Source organism: Aulonocara stuartgranti (assembly GCF_965226115.1).
Source record: "Aulonocara stuartgranti genome assembly, chromosome: 19".
Classification (NCBI taxonomy): domain Eukaryota; kingdom Metazoa; phylum Chordata; class Actinopteri; order Cichliformes; family Cichlidae; genus Aulonocara; species Aulonocara stuartgranti.
Window position 1 is genome coordinate 18,175,473 of NC_138955.1, and position 18,565 is coordinate 18,194,037.

Consider the following 18,565-nt stretch of genomic DNA (forward strand, 5'->3'; position numbering starts at 1 on the left):
GACGTGTTTCTTTTTTACTATTCCCTCTGAGAAAGAAAGTTTTTCGTGTTGTTTGTTTTGCCTCGACTTATTTTTGGAGTCCTATCAGTTTAGGTTGAGCACCAATAAATAGATAATGGTGCTCCAGTGGGCTTAAGTGGTAGTTCTTACTGAGGGCAGAGCTGCACGGGTTTTCTTTAATATAAAATACAGAAATGTATTTTAACATGTGAGCTGCTTCATCTATGCACAGCCTTTTGACCTTTGCAGTTCTGCCTCAAGAAATGTTTACCTGAAACTCAAGGCTGCACACTCAACTCCACAAGGCCTGCTGTATTTGCAGTAGCAGTAATAAGTTGGAAAGCAGATTTTTTTTTCTCCTCCCCAAATCCATAACAGCCATAAAACATCAGATTTTGCAGGATGCTGAGTGGGAAGCCAGCCATTGAAGTATGAAGCTGAAGTAGCTTCCCTAACAATTGCACCTCTCCCAGTCCTCTGATGATACCTTTTCATACTCTGATGAAAGTGCTAGGCTGTAATATATTGCAATGGGGCGCTTCGTCATTGTTACTCTCCCAGATCCACATTAGCGCTCTAATCCGGAACATAAAAAAATACAAAACAAAAGTCTGTCACTGATTATAGGGCTGTAACCACACAGAATGAAACCCTCTCTCAGGTATTGTGTGCCCTTAGATAGTTGTGAGTCTATTTTTAACCTCTATTTCTCCTGGAAAAAAGAAAGATGGTTATTAGAAGAGGTATCATATTCTGTGTATAAAGCTGTCTATACCACTGAAATCCAACATGAGTCAGGCCGCATTGGCTGGATCCCTGAGGCCAGCTCTGAGGACCCGGTGATAAGATTGACTTAAAAAAAAAAAAAAAAAAAAAAAAAAAAAAGCCCTTCTCTGACCCATCACCCTCCATCAGGAAGATGAGCCTTCTTTCCCTCAAGCGCGGCTTTGAGGATGCCACAGAAATTAATTTGTGCCAGTATCCATTAACAATTACCGTGCTCACACAGTCGGGGAGCCTTCACCTGGCCGCAAAGTTCAAGGACAATGTTGCTGTTTAGTGAACATAAATGTTGTTGATTGCAATATAGCCCATCATTAGAGGATCCGAGCACCAATTATGATAAATATGCATCCGTGATTTCTGCTGATTAAAATGCCTCCAGGACTCCAGCATCAGTGAACGGGTTAATGTGCTGTGGTTTGACGCAGGAATGGTTAATAGGAGGACAGGCAGCAGGTGGGGAGTCATGCAGACTGATGAGGAGCAGCAGCAGCAGCAGAAGAAGCAGAGGAGCCGCTGTGTGCTGACAGTTGGGGCTGAGCCGGGGAGAAACGAGCAGCGACGGGCGCTCCTAGTTCGTCCCTGCAGCGGGCACCATCGTGGTCATCTCAGGATACGCACGGCTGTTTTCCTGTTTTTCCTTTTTCGAAGAACCCCCGAGCTTTTCAGGCATGCTTTCTCCTTCTGTCTTCGTGGGTAAGCGGGACGCCGGTGAATAACACTTCCCTTCAGCGGCTGGATAAATGACTTGAGAAACTCTCGTCGAAGTGAGCGGACAGAGAAAGCGGTTGTACGGGAGATGAATGTTACCGGGAAACAGCAACCTGAGCTGATCGAGCGACCCGCCAGCCTCCCGGTTCCAACTTCGGCAAGTAAACCCTTTCAGTCATTCCCTGTGAATGACTGAAATCTAACAGCAGTTTGCAGTTTCCGTGTTAGGGCACTCCGAAAGAGCACTCGGGCAGTTCGTCCGCTCATGTGGAAGGCAGCTCCAAGCTTCCTTTAAAATTATACTATTTATGCTTCTTTGCTTTTAACTGCTTGACGCTGCACAGGCTCGCGTTCAGGTGTCAATCGTTTCCAAAGCGTCATGAATAGCTGTACAGTTCGGCATACATCTAGAAAACTATCGCTCTCTTACTTAAAAAACAAACAAACGTTCAACTTTTCTAGATGGCGTTTTGCTGGTCATATGACGATAAATGATCTATTAGGCATGAGCTGCTGGTATCCAAGTGCTACAGGTTTAAGAACAATATCTATGGAAACATGGCTATTTTATGTATTATTTATTGTTGCATTAGCCGAATCCAGCAAAAGACTATACTAATGTCTTATTGCTGTTTATTACATTATTTGAACAGTGTAATTGAACAAACGAGCGCGTAATCATTACATTGGCTAATTCCTAAATTAAGTCTGGTACGTAGTTTCTTCTCTATGATGAAACGGCGCGTTTGGTTAAATGATTATCCGGTATGATTTGATAGGTTGTAGCATTTATGTTGCAGGTGCACTAAGCAGCTTAGCTCTTATAGCTTGATATTATTTTTCACATTTAATTTAACTCTTTACAGTAACAATAATAAAAAACAAACAAACCAGTGTTCACGATTTGAGATGACAACAAAATAAGTTTAAATAAGTGACTGCTAATTGTTTCCGTTATAGCGCTCTCGAACCCCAGTTGTAATACAGCTATTATTATTATTATTATTGTTATAATTATTATTATTATTATTATTATCACCATCTTTTGTCGTGAGTTCACCGAGCTTCCTTCAGGGCTTCATATTTAGCAGGATATCATGTTTAGGCTACTTTAGCAAGAAAACAGATGACCTGACCTTTTACCAGACTTTCATATTCTGTGAGTCAGCTCTGTAAAGAAAAGTCCATCATAGGCTGCAGGACATATTACTTAACCAAGCACTGTCTTCAGAAATAGGGTTAAAATTATATATCACCACTTGCATCCACAGTTGATTTTTCATATGTGTCAGTAAACATGTTTCCATGGATACCTTGCTGTAAAGTTTTAAGTTCTTGGTTCATTTAAAAGGACAGCTTCTGGCACATCTTTACCTACATTTGTCCTTTTGTCGCCTTCGCTGGGCGTCCAGCACCTTTAATTCAATTGAAGCCACTGCCTTGCTTTCACAAAGCCATTAAATACTGGATATCTGAGCCTCTGGGGACACACAAGTCTTGAGCTTAACTCTATTTAGAGTGCGTTCAGTTTCCACACACTTCCACTCTCCATTTACCACTGAGTAATGGCTAAGATTATACAGTAAGCACAAGTAAACAGTTGCAAATTGCAAGAGAATCTCCCATTCCACAACTCGTGTTTATGACAGTGTAATGTAAAGTTTCAGGCTGGTAAGCATGGACTTAATTGTGCCTGGAATTAACAAAATGTAGTTTGGCATGTCCTTCAGCAGTTTCAAATATCAGGGTAATCTGGCTTGAATTAATGCCAAAATGTGTTAATTATAGATGCTTTATTATATGCAGTTAGGCTGCTTGGAAGATTCCAGAGACGGATTCGAGTTTGCATCCAAAGTGCTTTACCATATTTCCCGTTTTTACTCCCCCCTCCCCAATTTATGTCATATATATTTGGATTATGTTGTTTTAAGGGGGTTTTTACTCAATCTTCCATCAAAGGGAATGTTAAACATGAAACCGCAATCATAAAATTTGGGTTTTTCAAACACAGAGATGCCCTGAATCTATCTGGGTGATTGGCAATCACTGATAAATTAGATGAAAGTGCTGGGAAGGCACACCTCTCCTATTTTTTCCCTTTGTTATTCCCATAGCACGCTGGGTGCATATCAACAAATATTTGATGCCCCCTAATGATGAAGCATCTGAGACGTGATTACTGTGAAGACTTGCGTAAACCAGGGTGTAGCAAAAGTAAGGAATAATTCAGGTTTGTATTGAATTGTCTGAAGGTGTTTGAAGAGTCAGTGGATACAGTAAACTGAGTCCTCCTGTCCAAATACAAGCAGCTCTCTGCCTACAGTGTGTGTGTGTGTGTGTGCATTAGTTTTGCCATGTTTGAATTGTATGTCACGGTATATTAGTGCTGTGATTGGCAGGCAGGGTGTTTTCCTGCCTCTGCACGCTGGGAGAGACTCCATCCCCGACTTAGTTCAAGCAGTATATTTGTGTGGTGAACACTTGAAAAATGTAACTCTTCCTACATAATTCTCTGCCTTTGCCTGGATTCTGGACTGTGTTTCAGCAGCTTATTGATGAACCCATCACTAAGATGTGCCAAAATTCATAATTACTGGATAGTTTTTGTGCCGTTTTGACTTCATAACAAATGAACTGTGGTCAGAAAGTTTAGCGAAAATCTAGAAAAGTTCAAACCATTCCTGATTTAATTTTAATAGAGCCACAGAGTCTTAATCAGATTCGGTCCGTAAACTGATCCTAGGGGAATAAATTCATGATGCAGAATGCTTAAGTAAACAACGGTCATGCTCACCCTCGTGCTGTGCCAGTTTTCTGTTTTCCAAGTTTTGGGTTTTTCTAGTGAATCGTAATGTTTGGTTTATGGGTTGTAGCCATATGTCCATGTATCAATTACCTTCCACTTATCCAAAGTTGAGTCACAGTGGAAATGAGCTAAGCACAGTAATCCAAAAAATCATTCTTCCTAGCACTTTCCAATTCTTCCTGGTAGACCTCAAGCCATTCCCCGACCAGCTGAAATCCAACCTCCTCAGTGTGTTCTGGGTCTACCCGGGATCCCCTCACTGATGGGCATGCTTGTAAAACCTTTTGAAGGGATGCACCTGCCCAGAAGGCATCTTAACCAGATGTCTGAAGCACTTCTTCATGTTGAAAAAAGGCAGTTGGAGCGGCTCGCTTCTGATATCAGCGTTTCTCACCCTACCGCTAAGCCCGACCCCAGCATTCTTACAGAAGAATCTCATCATGGCTCCTTGAGCTTGTGACCTCATTTACATTCATTCTGTTATTACGACTATAAGTGAGTAGTGGAACAGACTGGTAAAAATGAAAGCTTCACTTTTCAACTCAGCTCTCGACCTGCGTCTCCACCTCAAGAGCCTTGTATAATGTCTGCATTGTTGCTGATGCAGCACCAACCTGCCGTCCACCTGACGTTTCACCTTACCATGGCTTTATTTTTTAATCCATAGAGAACCATGACGTCAGTGTATGATGTTGGTGTAGCTATGTTTTGGATGTTGTTTCTGGAACTGGAAAATGAAGCCAAAGCACATCTGCCTTTGACCTGCAAGTCACAGAACTTTGACATCACAGCAACATGTTTGGTCTGTTGCAGTGGTGGATCTGGAGTAACATTAACTGTGATCATGGAGGAAAACCATCAACGAGATATCTGATGCACTGAAATGTCTCGATGACGTTTTTCTTTTTCACAAGTGCAGTATTGCAGTGACTGAATGAAGGGCATTCAAAACAATCCTCTGGATGTTTTCTGCCTTTTGTTCTGTTCTTGGTCGATAAAATGATCCCACACTGCTTCAAAAGGACAACTGTGTGTTTTTATGGTTTTACTGGATTGGCAATGTTTCTGAGATCATTTTTCACCAGCGTTCCCGGGGGTATTCCATGGTGGATCCAAATCTGATGTTGCTTTCATAATTAATTATGGCAAAATCCGTGAGATCACTGGCTGCAATGACAGAGACAGTTTTACAGATGGCCATAGACACTCACTGTTATACCTCTCTCCTGACCTCCTCCTGTCCATCCGCCAACAATCACAACCAAAAAATTAAGAAAAAAAAAGTTTGAGAACATTTCAGCAGATGGATCAACTAATGGACCAGATGCATCTCAAAGGCCCTGCGCCAGCTCTTTGTTGTTGTTTTTCCTGTTTCTTAAGGAATTGGCTTTAAGATACTGTTTGTCTGAGGTACTGTTGTTAGGCCTGCCACATCATTTTTTAACAACACAAGGTACACCATGCTGACAGATGCCAAATGTTTGGCTCTTTAGGATTCATCATGATGGTGCTAATGTACTACTTTTATGTGTTTCTAGTTGTTATGACTGGCATTTTTGGGGGAAATTCAACTAAAGAAATAAAAACAAATGTTTGGGTTTTTTGCCTAATTTTTTTTATTAGGTACTAAAATTGGCTTTGTCAGGTTGCCCCTTATAAGTAGAAACAGTATTGGTTCAGTAAGGTGCTTTTTGTGGCTGAATGATTCATAAGTCAGTGTTAAGTGGTTTAAAAAAATAAAATTTCTCTGAAAATGTTCATGTACAGGGATGACATTGAAAATGAATGAAAAAGCAGGAAATGTGAAGAAAAATCCCCTGAAATATATTCAGAAAACCTGGAGACGGCTTTAACAACTTAGAGGAAAGTCTGGATTCTTAGAAGAAAAATATAAAGGAATTAAAAGAACTTTTGCACAGTACTAAACACCTTGGATCTTCTTGTACTACTGTATTTTTAGTTATTTTGGTTCAATAAAAACAAGTACAGTCACATTTTCAGAGTTCATTTAGTATCACATCTCTTGAGATGCTTTAGTTTGAACTGGCAAGTTGGAGCTTTCAGTACACTGGTTGCATCAGCTCTAAATGTAATTAAAACAGACTTTAATGAGCCATGTGTTTTGTGTGTTACAGTTTCTCATGCGCAGACTCCCCACAACAGATTCCCCCGTTGACACAATGCAAACACATTTACAAACACAGTATTGATGTTAAAATATTGACAGTGATGGAATAATTACGCACACACAGCCTTACAGGATTATACTCACCGTTAAGGATATTGACTTGCTGGTCAACATTAACATTTACAGAAGGGGAATGCTGCAAGGACAACCGAAAGCGGAGATCAGTGCAAATGGGATTAAAAAGAGGGTGACACAATGTTATTATCAGACAATCAAACCCAGGCTTGTCCCATTTTAAAAGCTAAAAAAAATAAGTGGCATTCATGTCACATAAAATTTCCAACCCCCTGTGGTCACCCGCTCGAGGGTTTCTCTTGGCAGGAACTGCAGAACCTTAATTATACCCCAGTGGAGTGTGAAAGTCTGCTTTTGTATTCAGGAAGTCAATCATATTTTAACCAAATCACTCCTGTTGGAGCATGAAACATGCATTCTCTTTAACTTTTCATTTTCCCAGAGCTACTCAGGTAATTGGAAAAGACAAAATAATCAGACTTGATATTTAAAAAAAATGAAATTCTATTTCTCTCTTTTCTTTTTTAAAGGTTATATTTAGTCTCTTTCATTGCCAGAACAATATTCAATTTTCCTCCTATCACTGCAGTCAGGCTCTTCAAAATGAATACAATAATTTAATGACCCTAGAGAGAGAATGCAAACATGTGGCACGTGTTGCTAGGACTGCTTCAGTCATTTCCACCTTATATTCTGTTTAGTAGGACTATACAAAATTGTTACACTGCGTGTAGATCCTTTCCTCTCAGATGGGTCCATGGTTTAATGTTAATCTCCTTATGGCATATGAGCTAATGGCAGGAACATGAGGATCCCATGAGGACTGTGAGATGGGCCAAAGGGCACACTCCAGCGTTATATCATAAATTAGTCCTTTTTTTAAGCATATAATTAATCCCTGTAGGAAGTGCAAAGATACATATATAACACACCATCATGCACAGCCATATTCCATTATTCAACTTAGTCCAAAGTCAGGCGTTAATTAAAGCTTTAATTAGACTGCGTTTTAATTTTTTAAATGTCAAGAGGATATGAAGTGTCATAAATCCTGATACATCAAAAACAAGTTGCGGCTGTCACTGTTTGTCTTGAAATGTTTCTTTAGCAAATAAAAGGAAACTCGTCCTCCACATTATTAATACCCACGGCGTTTCATTAGCATTTTTATTTAGATTCAAGGCAGGAAACTTATGCATTTTAATGTCCTCCACATTCATTTTCAAGCGAGATACGAAGAAATCTACCTCGTCTCCTCACCGGCTGACGGCGGATTGTTGTGGACATTTTACTCACCTCTTCGAGACAAACTGCACTGAAAAAATGCAGCGAAAGAAACAGTAGCTGGGCGCCCGAGAGTCGCCCTTGAAATGGAAATAAATGAATTATGGTAATATAAACAGTCCTACATTAGTTCCTCAAAATATACATTCACCCTAGATTATTCCTCCCACAGTAGCAACATGAAAACTTTCCACTCAAACCAAACTTTCACTGCTTTGTTTACAATGCATTTCATATCTGTGCGCAGCTCTCTGTTTTTATTTATGACTAATGAAGATAAAAGAATAAATTATACTCTCATTACCAACAATTTAAAAACCTGAAGACCAGTTGCTCTTATTTTGGGGGGGGGGGCTGTACTATCTAACACAGTTGGACCGTGGTGCTGTTTGAGCAGTAAAGCTCCGTGAGAGGAGCCTTTTCAAACAATATATATACAATAGAGAGGAAATGCATCAAGTGGGTCTGATTCCCCATGGAGGCACTCCGAGTGGAAGATTGAACAAAGATGATTGCAGAAGATACAACTCCACATTTCTGAGAGCTCTATTCATGTGAAGGCGGCTCCATCCTGGCTACAGCTTATTGACCCTCTAAGATACTGATACACAGTGAAGGCCTGATTTACTTAATATGCAAGCATTTTACCTACACAAACTAAGCTTAAACTTAGAAGTATCAACCAACTGAATGATGACATCAGATAGTTGCTTTCCTGCAGGTCCCTTCCCTTTCTTTTATTGCATATACTGTCACACAAAGGTTTGTGAAGTAAGGATTTTGGCTGCTGCTGTTTATTTTATTTTTTTATCTGGACAGGGCAAAGTGCTAAGCTCCCCGAGTGCCACCCACAGTGCAAGTCCAGCACATAAGCTGCAGAAGCAAAACAAGTTTCACTTTTCAAAAGTAGAAAACCTTCTGAACAACAGATACGGCTTTTCTCTTGGTTCTATTCATGAAACTCTGCTCTCTTTTCTTTTTCCTCAGTCTCTTCTTACTGTTCTTGAATGAAGTAATGGAGCCCGTTCCAGCTGTTATGCTGCCTGGCTAGCTAGCGCACAGCACTGCAGTGTGAATTTGTCCAATTATTAGTGTTTAGAATTTGTTAAACACAGACAAATTATATTATTTTGTGTCAGATTAGAACTACGAGTAAGAAGGAGTGACATTTAATACAGGTTCCCTAGCAACACACTCCACAACACTCCTGGCAGCCAATAATATAATACATTTACCCTAACACAACAACTTTTGAAATGTGCTTCATTTAGCTTTGACCAGGGCCCTATTTCAGGAAGCCGGTTTAGTGCAAACTCTGAGTAAGTATACCCTGAGTTAACGAAAACTCTGGGTTTTCAGTTTCACAAAGCGAGTTTAGATTAATTCTGAGCGAGTTACTATGACGACACACTCCGTGAAGCTAACCTGCCCCCTAGCAGGTTTACTTCAACTAACCCTGACTGTCCCCGCCTCTTTGTCGGAAACCTGACTGTAGGAAGTGTCAGACATGGCGTGCCCCTTCCTTGAAGAGCCAGTAGATGTTGAAGCCCAAATTCTCCGCAGAGCTCTCCGCCGGGAGAGAGTGATTAGAGTGCGTTCGGACATTTTATCATTTCCTGATGATTTCCTGTGTGAACGTTACCGTTTTTCAGCACAATCTATAATTTATTTGAATAACATCCTCAGGACTAATATTGCTCATGTGACACATCGCGGACATTCTCTCAGTTCTGTGCATATTATTTGTATTGCACTTCGGTTTTTTGCAAACGGGAGCTTTCTGTATAATATTGGTGATGCTGAGCACGTTTCCAATGCTACCGTCTGTCGGGCAGTCAGGAATGTTACAGTTGCACTGAAACGTCTCCTGTACTCGTTTGTGGTGTTCCCCGGTCATAGACCCACAAGATTTATCAAAGAGGAATTCCACAAAATTGCAGGTATCAGGATGAACGAAACTTAATTCATGATGTGGTGATATTTGAACTACTACTTAAATTTTACATTTATTCTCACGGTTCCCAGGCGTGATTGGCTGTATAGATGGCACTCACATTCCAATCATTGCTCCTTCAGTAAATGAAGGAGACTATGTGAACAGGAAGTCTTTCCACAGCATTAATGTACAGGTACATAGTTCCTTGTAGCATTTCAAACTAACAAATTATTTCATTATAGTAATGGATGCTAATTTGTGTTCTCTGCACTGTGAAGATCATATGTGATGCTGCCAACATCATCACAAATGTGGAAGCCAACTGCTCAGCCTCTGTGAGTGGTGGTGGTGGAGGACCCCCACCTGTTTTTCGGGCCTCCGCTTTTTTTTTCTGTTGGCTATAACGGGCCACATTTGAGCATACAGAGTAAGCAAATATGTACTTGTAATGTGCTCAGATAATTTCAATAAGTGCTTACAGAGGGGAAATTAATGTAGCCTCTAACTGCAATTGATTTACATCGGACAAACAGACCAAGCACTATGGCTCATAATACAATTACACCTTACCTGGTTGGACTATATTTTTATATTTCATTTTTACTTGCTGCCAGGAACGTTTGGGGCCTGTTGGGTTGCACCTGCGCTCACATCACATCACAAAATCAAATGTATAAAATAAAATATAATAAAATAACGTGTTAAATGGGTGGAAATCCCTAGATCAATGTTTAAATTAACACTCACGCATTGACTCTGTCGGCTATGTTTTGCCATGCATGCTCCCTTTCTTTTGCAGCTGAGGCTGCGTTACTTTTTTCCCCGTGGAATTTGCATGTTATCGGCATATGCTGCCATCAGAATTTCGGCCTCAAGCGCTGTAAAATACATTGACCGCGCCTTCTTTCCCTCCGTCTCCATGGTGACTCGCTTAATCTGTGCTCCACTAATCAGGGCTTTATGTATCCTCGTGCGCGCGCTTCACTTGGGGTTAAAGCAACTCCGCGTTGACTGAACTAATTGTTATCAGCCTTTCTGAAACCGAATATTCCGAGTTGGACAGTTCGGGGTTACCCCACCCTGAGTATCGTTTTTCACTCTGAGTTTTCTAAACCGGCTTCCTGAAATAGGGCCCAGGGGCCTAAATTAAGAAGCTCATTGCACATGTTGTTATTATTAATCTCTTCCAGTGTAATTTTCTCTCCCATTATCCCCATATGGTCATAACAGAAGGCTGCCCCTCACAGAGTTTCTTCCTGTTAAAAGGGAGTTTTTCCTTCCCACTGTCGCCAACTGCTTGCTTAAAGGGGTTGATTGTTAGGGTATCCTCTGTATTATTATTGGGTCTTACTTACAACATAAATATAAAGCTCCATGGGGCAACTATTCCTGTGATTTGGCGCTATATAAATAAAACTTAACTGAACATACCAAGAATAGGATTCCATTATCTGGATTCACTTACCCTAAAATAGTTGATCAGAAATAAAAGGTCACACAACGCTGGTGATCAACTTTCTGAGTTTACCCAGGGTTTCTCCCAGGGTGGTGTCCGCAGCAACTGACCAATCTGAAAGGGGCGTTTCACAGATCATGTGAGTCTTCTTCCACTAAAAACACACCAAATGTTGATTAAAATCTACAACGAACGCAGAAAATATAAAAGTAAATTGCAACACTGTTGCAAAAGGACAAGAAATGATCATTAATGGGGTGATTAAGTGCACAGAGTGGTAAAATAAACATTTTAATTCCAGTTCATTATTTTATCACTGTGTGGCATTCAGTGCTGCCTTTTGCTTCTAAGATGACAGCTGCACATACTGCACTGCTATGAAACTTTAAACTGAATCCATTAAAGCTTGCTGCCTAATAAAGAAGACATGGAAATCACTGCTGTTTGACACAGATCCAAATGAAATCAATTTGATGGATTGAAATGGTATTCTTGTCGGTTCTGTGTTCCAGTAGCTGCAGTTACACTGGAGGAAAAGCGACTTAGCAGATTAGACTGGCGCATAAAACCATTTTAGACATTTTTAAATGACCAAATTAATACATGCACATTCTCGTGACAATGCAATGCAAAACATGCTCCAAATAAATGTGGCACTACAAGCCCTTTTGGGACTGTCCAGAGCTCAAGATCATTTCTTGCACCGGGCTGTAAACATGCTTTTTAACGCTGTAAAGTTGGGCATTTTAACATCAGACTCCCTTTTACAGCCAGCCATGATTACATAATTACAATCGAGAGGTCTGGTTCAATGACTTGAATTAGTGGAGGTGAAGCTGAGCTGACAGCTGGTGGCATGTGGAGATGGAGAGAGGGGGATTTCAGCCACTCTTCCAGTTGATATAGGGGGAGACATTTGCTGTAGAGACCAAAACCAGTCCGTCACCCACGTTAATTTCTGCTGCAAAGCTGGGCTGCTTAACACGGTACTCTCATGATCGATTCACTTTGGAGCGAGTCTTAAGTGGCCACTCAGGGAACTGCAGTTTCTGGCACTCTGGTGTTGGCTTCACTTTTCAGCCCCGGAGGTTGCTGCTTGTTGTTGCTTGAGATCTCTGAAATGTTCATTGGCATTTTGTTATTAGGCTTCTCTCAGCCTTGGCATCACAGCTTTGGGTTGTGCGTCGCAAACTTGGGAATTCACCTCATCAATGTTACATCTACCCAAAAAAATCTTGTTCTATTTTCAAGTACTCATACAGTAAATATAAAAAGCCCCTTTCTCGTCCTTGCTTTAACTGTAACCCTTGAAGTAAACAGTGTTCAGCTCAAGAAAACTCACACTTTAGAAGCACTTGTGTATTTACTGTGGTTTAGCCAACATCTCTGAATCATCACCTCCTGCTGTGATCAAAGATGCATTCAAAACATGTTCAGACATGAGAATATGAATCTAATTTATCACCATAAACTGAATGAACTGAATGACTTTGCTATATAGCTCTCTAAAAAGGGACACAATCAGTGCTGAGGTATTTACGGAGACTTTGTTTTGCAGTAACATAATGTTTCACCGTTATGTAAGACTGCGTCTTGATTGAAAGAAGTGAAAATAGTTCCAGTAATGTGGTAATTAGCAGCGTTTAAAGCCATGTTAGGAGAAATTACCAAAGTTGTCTAATTTAAAATGATGGATTATGCTCATCAGTACAGCTGTATCTCTGGGCTGTGTTTAATGGATTTTTGGGGAGAAAAAATACACATTAAAAATTTTAATCTGTCTTTTGTTTTCTTTTTTAAAAACTACAAAGTTGCCAGGCAAATTGCATGCTGGTATTTGAAAACGAGAGGTAACTCTGCCACAGTTTTTGGCATCGTTTACAAAAAAAGGGCGAGCAAAAATACCATCCCAGTTAAAATGTGCGTTTGTTCTTTTGCAGCGGGGCCAGATTCCTCTGTGGCATGTGTTTGCAAATAAATGAGAATATTCTATTCTAAAATTCTATCCATCGACTTCTCCTCTTGGTTATAAATAACAGCAACTTGCAGCTCTCTGCTCGGATTTTAAAATTAACATGTTTTTTAAAAAGAGTTCCACGTTCTTGCGTGACTGAAGTTGTACAGCCACAGCCATTTCCCCGCTGACACAACCCCAGGGTAGTTTTAATTGACCTCAAAAAAACAGGGGAACGGGCTGAATAGAGAGCAGAGTTTTGCTTTTCATCTTCTGTTCTAAATTGTCTGATTTTTAAATACGAAGATCTTTTAAAGGATCCAGATGAAAGTGCTCGCCTTGACAATAGTAGTAATTGTGACACTTGTCAACATCATGGGTTCTTGTCACACACGCAGCTCAGTCATTTCTTTTTAAAAAAAGATATTCTTGTTTTCAGACGAGTCGCCGAGGCTGCGCGGATCCAGATATTTCTAATAGTTGTTAAGTTGGTTTTTCTTCATGCTGCTTACAGTTAAATGGTGTGAACTGCTGTGATGTGGGTGTTTTTGGGAACTTTCATGCATAACGTAGCTTTTAATTAGATTTTTCAGCCAAGTAAATATTTCATATGCTAACAACACAACCTCTAGGTTCAGATGAATGTAGTTTATCGGTTCGTAGCCAGAGAGAGAATTAGGACTGGTGTCAGCTCGGGTAATCAAAACACATGAGTCATGGCTGAAAATGTATAGAGTCCATGATGAGGGTGTGTTAATGGTAAACGGAACTGATGGAACTAAAGTATGATTCACCGGGGAGTGCTGTGAGTGGATTAACTCAAAAATATTTCACCACATTTTGCACTGTACGTACAAGTCTGGAGGACTGTCTCAGGCATTATATGATTGATCTACACAAAAAAGGGCATCTGGTAAGTGTGTGTGTTGAACTCTGGCTGCTGGCTGTGTTTGTATCAACTATGCATGTGTGTGTGTGTTTGTGGTGCTTTTCAAGGTTATCAGTGTCTGGAAAGTTCTTCTTCCACCACAGCTAAAGTAAACTCAAATGTCATCTCCACATTAGAAAGGAAGCTTGGAGATAGCAGGACTGCCTGCTGTATTATTAATACATGCAGGGAAATCACTCTACAGACGTCAGCTATGATTGGTCTGGCACACAGCCAAGTAACCTCATTGGACAATACAAACTTAAAAGAGCAATTGTCTACTTTCTTAAAAGAGGGTTTTGGGTAATATCAACTCTTTGTAATCTTTATTAATAATCACCCAGCATTGCACTCTTACTTTTTCAAGTACTTCTGTTGACTTCATCTGGCATAAACTCGAGCTGTGAAGGAGCTAAGATGAAAGTCAGCAACTCCAACTCTACACTTCAGTTCTCTGCCAAAAAAAAGGTGGATTGCTCCCTCTGGGAGGAAAAGATGCTGCTCCAAGCAAGGGAATTTAAGTATTTCAGGATCTTGTTCACAAGTGATTGAAATGGTGGAGCTTAAATGGAACAAGAAATTAATGTTGGGTCAGCATTACTGCTGCATTGTACCCGATCGTCAGCTGAGCCGAAGGTGAATGCTTTCGTTTGCTAGTTGATTTAAGTCCCCCTCCTCACATGTGGTAATGATGAAAGAATCAGATTGCAAATACAGCAGCTGAAAAGAGTTTTTTCCTTTTGAGATTTGGGCTTAACTGTTGCTCCTTCATGTCTAAAGGAGACAGCTGTGGACAGTCTAATCAAGATGCCTCTCGTGCATTTTCTCTTCACGTCTTTGGGGCATCCCCAACCGGGAGAAGATCCTAGGGTAGACCCACAACTCACTGGAGAGATTTTATAAGAAACCATTAATAAGAAAGATACCATTGCTGGGGAAAAACATCTGGATAAACCAACTTTAGATAATCAGGAAAAATGAGCAGATGGATAAAATGAAAAATAACTTTACATAAATGTTTGAGACAAAGCTCGACTTCCTCAAACACCGTGGTTCTGCGTGTTCACGTTAATATTAAAGTCTCAAAACTCATGTTGGTTGACTTGTCGGAGGCATTCCTGTCATCCAGGGTTAGCATTTCCTTGTGCCAGTCATTAGGATTTAATCCTCTGATTATTTTCTACACTTTTTGTCTATTTTCAATTTGGTTCACATATTCACTTGAGAATTTTTATTTTTTTTATAAAGACTTAACCATCTGGTCAGATTTGGTTTGGTTCATGAATCAGTTATTGCAAAAATTAAATTACCATCTGGCTGAGACTTAGTTTGTGTTGCTGAATATTATCTGCCGAACATCAAGGTGCTTCCTTTCCCACGTGAGCATGCTTGCATACTGATGTTTGTGTGCTTGAACCTGCCGGGCAGCTGGAGTCGTGCCGTGCGTGTATTGATATTTTTTCCTCCCATGAGCCTATGTGGGTTTTCTTGGTGAACTTCAGCTTCTTGTTGGCCTGAAATGGACTAACAACCTCTCGAATAATGTACGGGATGTTCCCTACTTTTCCTTTCCCCTGAATATGAAAACTAGAAAATGGGTGGATGGAGCTAGAAAGATTCCTTGTTCCTCAAATTCTGGCTTTAAAGTAGGTTTGGCTTTTTGGAAGCTTATACCCAAAGGTTGAAACAGAAACTTCCTGTCCAATGTTACAAAGATTTGGAACAAAGGGCTTTCAGTGCAATCTCACATGTAGCTTGGACAAGCTAATTTGTCAATAAAACTGAAAGCTGTAACATTTTGTGGATAAACAAAATAATAATTTTAATGAATAAATGAGAAATAGCTTTTTAGACATGGTAGATTTTAAAGGTTTTTAAAACTTTTGATCTTCAGTATTCAGAGTAAGTACTTGTTATTTTTCACAGATATGAAATATTGATTAAATGTGTTTGATGAATTGAAATATTTTAAGCTCTGTCCTCATTTATGGAGCTGCAGGTTTTGAACATTAATTAGGCTGCGGCTAAAAACTTGTTTTGCATTCTCAGGCAACAAAAGCTGATTACAGATCTAAATTGAATCTTTGAGGTTCAGTTATTTATAACTATAGTTACCTGTGAATGGGGGAAAAAAATCCTAATTACCTTTGATAAGGGATTTGAAAGGATTTGGATTCAACAAAAAGCTGAACCCCAACACCAGTTTTTCAAGACTGGCCTAAAGATTAGCCACATATTACAAATATGTTTTATTTGTAATTGAAATACTATAGCTCCACAGGGGTAGAAATACAACGGCCTAAATCTCAGCGCACTCATAGGATGATGATAGTATTTTGTTTCCGGTGAACAGGGAATGTGCCACCTACAGAAACGGTCGATAGCAGCAATTTTTTGCTAGAAAAAAAAGGCATCCTGGTGCTCGTGATCCACTGGGCATATACGGTTACTTTTATGCTTCGTCTGCTTTCACTTCAGTTGTGCCAAGTACGATCTCACTCTGGTTCACTTCAAGTCTGAAAAGTGTACTTTACCCACTCCCAGTGGAGCCTGTACTGTGATACCCTGGTACAAACACCATAAACAGTTGAGATAATGGTTTAGACAGTTTGCAGCCTCGGTCTCACACAATTTAGAGGTGCTGTTTCTTCTAAAAAATGTGATATTTTTCTTGAACCCTGTTTCACAGTTTTTTCTTTTTGTAAAGCAACTGTTGTGCATTTGGTCTGGCAGAGCAGCAGTGTGCTTTTGTGTTTAAGAAGCATATTCCACAGATATTCCCTGATGTCTAGCGAGCTGTGCGCTTTATGAATTACATTGTGCAATCTACTAGTTTAAAACATCTACCAGACTAGGATACGTTGTTCCACAGTGGTTCCAGCAAAAGCTCCACACTCTTCATTGAACTAAGTGCTGTTGTATTGGCAGTGAGATTTTCAAAGGGCCATGCATTGATTTGTTCCTGAAATGATTCAAAATAAGTCTCTCCAGCACTGTGGCCAATTGTAAACGTGTACTTTAGTGGTTTAGTGCACAAAACCTGATTTAAGATGTTGATGCTGTATTCTCAGCAGTTGCAAATCTTCTGCTGCAGAGACGAAACTTTTAAAGCGGAAATGTGTGTCTTGTTATTTTGAGGTTTTCTAGACTAGCCTTTAGAGAGACCATGGTCCATAACTATAATACTCAGCATTGTTTTTTGCTTTCTGAAAATGGTTTAAATTATATCAAACTGCATTAGTGTCAAGCTCTAGGTGTTGTTAACCACCTACAGTGTTGGTGGACCAAATCATTGGATTGAATAAGATTGGATAAGCAGAAGAAATTTATAATTTATAAGAAAAATAAAGTTACAGTTAAAATACTGTAAAATGCAGCAATAAACTTCAAGGCTATAGCTTCCCTCTTGGGCATTTGGTTGTGAATATTTCAAGGACATTCACACTTGATTAAGTCATTCACTCCTAATTGGAGTTTTTAATGGTTTAAAGGCTTAATAAATAAATCCTGATGCTGACTACAGTGCAGGGCTCATAGAAGTCGTGATCTAATTCAGATTGTTGGTAGTCATTAATGTTTTAGGGCTCTGTGTCATAAAGAGCTTTGACATTTTCAGCCAAAGATATTAAAGTCAGTTTTATTTCCCGTATCTGCCTGGTCTTAAGTGATACAGTTATAGTCATCAAATCAAAATGAATCAAATGTGAACTCTGCCTCTCTTCAAGTGCATCACTGATGAGTTCATCGGCACTCCTCCTGACCAGTGTGACCAATCTGTTTAATGACCAATGTCATATCGCTCTCCGATTTATTTACCCCCGAGAGCATGAACCGAGTACACTAGGACAGCCGTCAAACGTTGACTAAAGCTCATTCTTGACCTTCTGTGAAACAACTTCTGTTCTTTCACTCCGACAGCCCTGCTGAGATTTTTTTTTCCTGTTTCGCCTCGTTTTACCTGAAGAAGAAAGAAAAACAACTATCAACAAAACGCTTAAAGACCTCTGTTGGGTAAAATCTCTAAAAAGCAAGTTGGTTGTGTTGATTTTTAAAAGTAAACCTATATATATTTCTTGCCCCCATGTAGTAATACATTTGAGCTGTTCTTTGAAAGTGTTATTCATAATTAATATCAGTGTCTTCAAATGAATTGTAGACAACTGAGATCTTATGCAATGTATCTGGTTGATGCTGTGATCTCAGATTTATCTCATCTTCTGTGTGTGAAGATCACCCCATCTAAACTAATGGATAATACATGTTCACCCTCTGGCAAATTCGTTCTTTCATTTCTATGCAGACAACTTTATAGAAGTTTACCTTTGATTTTTTTTGCCCAATTTTCCTCATTCATTCGGTACTACTGAGAATATGGTGGCCTTACAAATCAAATCAAATCCAGCATGGCTCTTCTGAACAACTACAGGCCGATCTCAAATCTCCCATTTTTAAGTAAGATCATTGAAAAAGCCGTTTCTCAACGTTTCTCTTTATGAAGAGTTTT

General features: G+C 39.8%; 1 protein-coding gene across 1 annotated transcript in view; it reads left to right on the plus strand.

Annotated features, from left to right (window-relative positions):
- The first annotated feature begins 993 nt into the window (after nucleotides 1-993).
- sntg2 (syntrophin, gamma 2) overlaps nucleotides 994-18,565 on the plus strand; it is a 105,244-nt gene continuing 87,672 nt past the window's right edge. Inside the window, exon 1 of the mRNA XM_082516160.1 lies at nucleotides 994-1,651. Within this exon, the coding sequence (XP_082372286.1) occupies nucleotides 1,583-1,651 (69 nt within the window). The 5' untranslated portion in view covers nucleotides 994-1,582. The remainder of the gene's footprint in view (nucleotides 1,652-18,565) is intronic.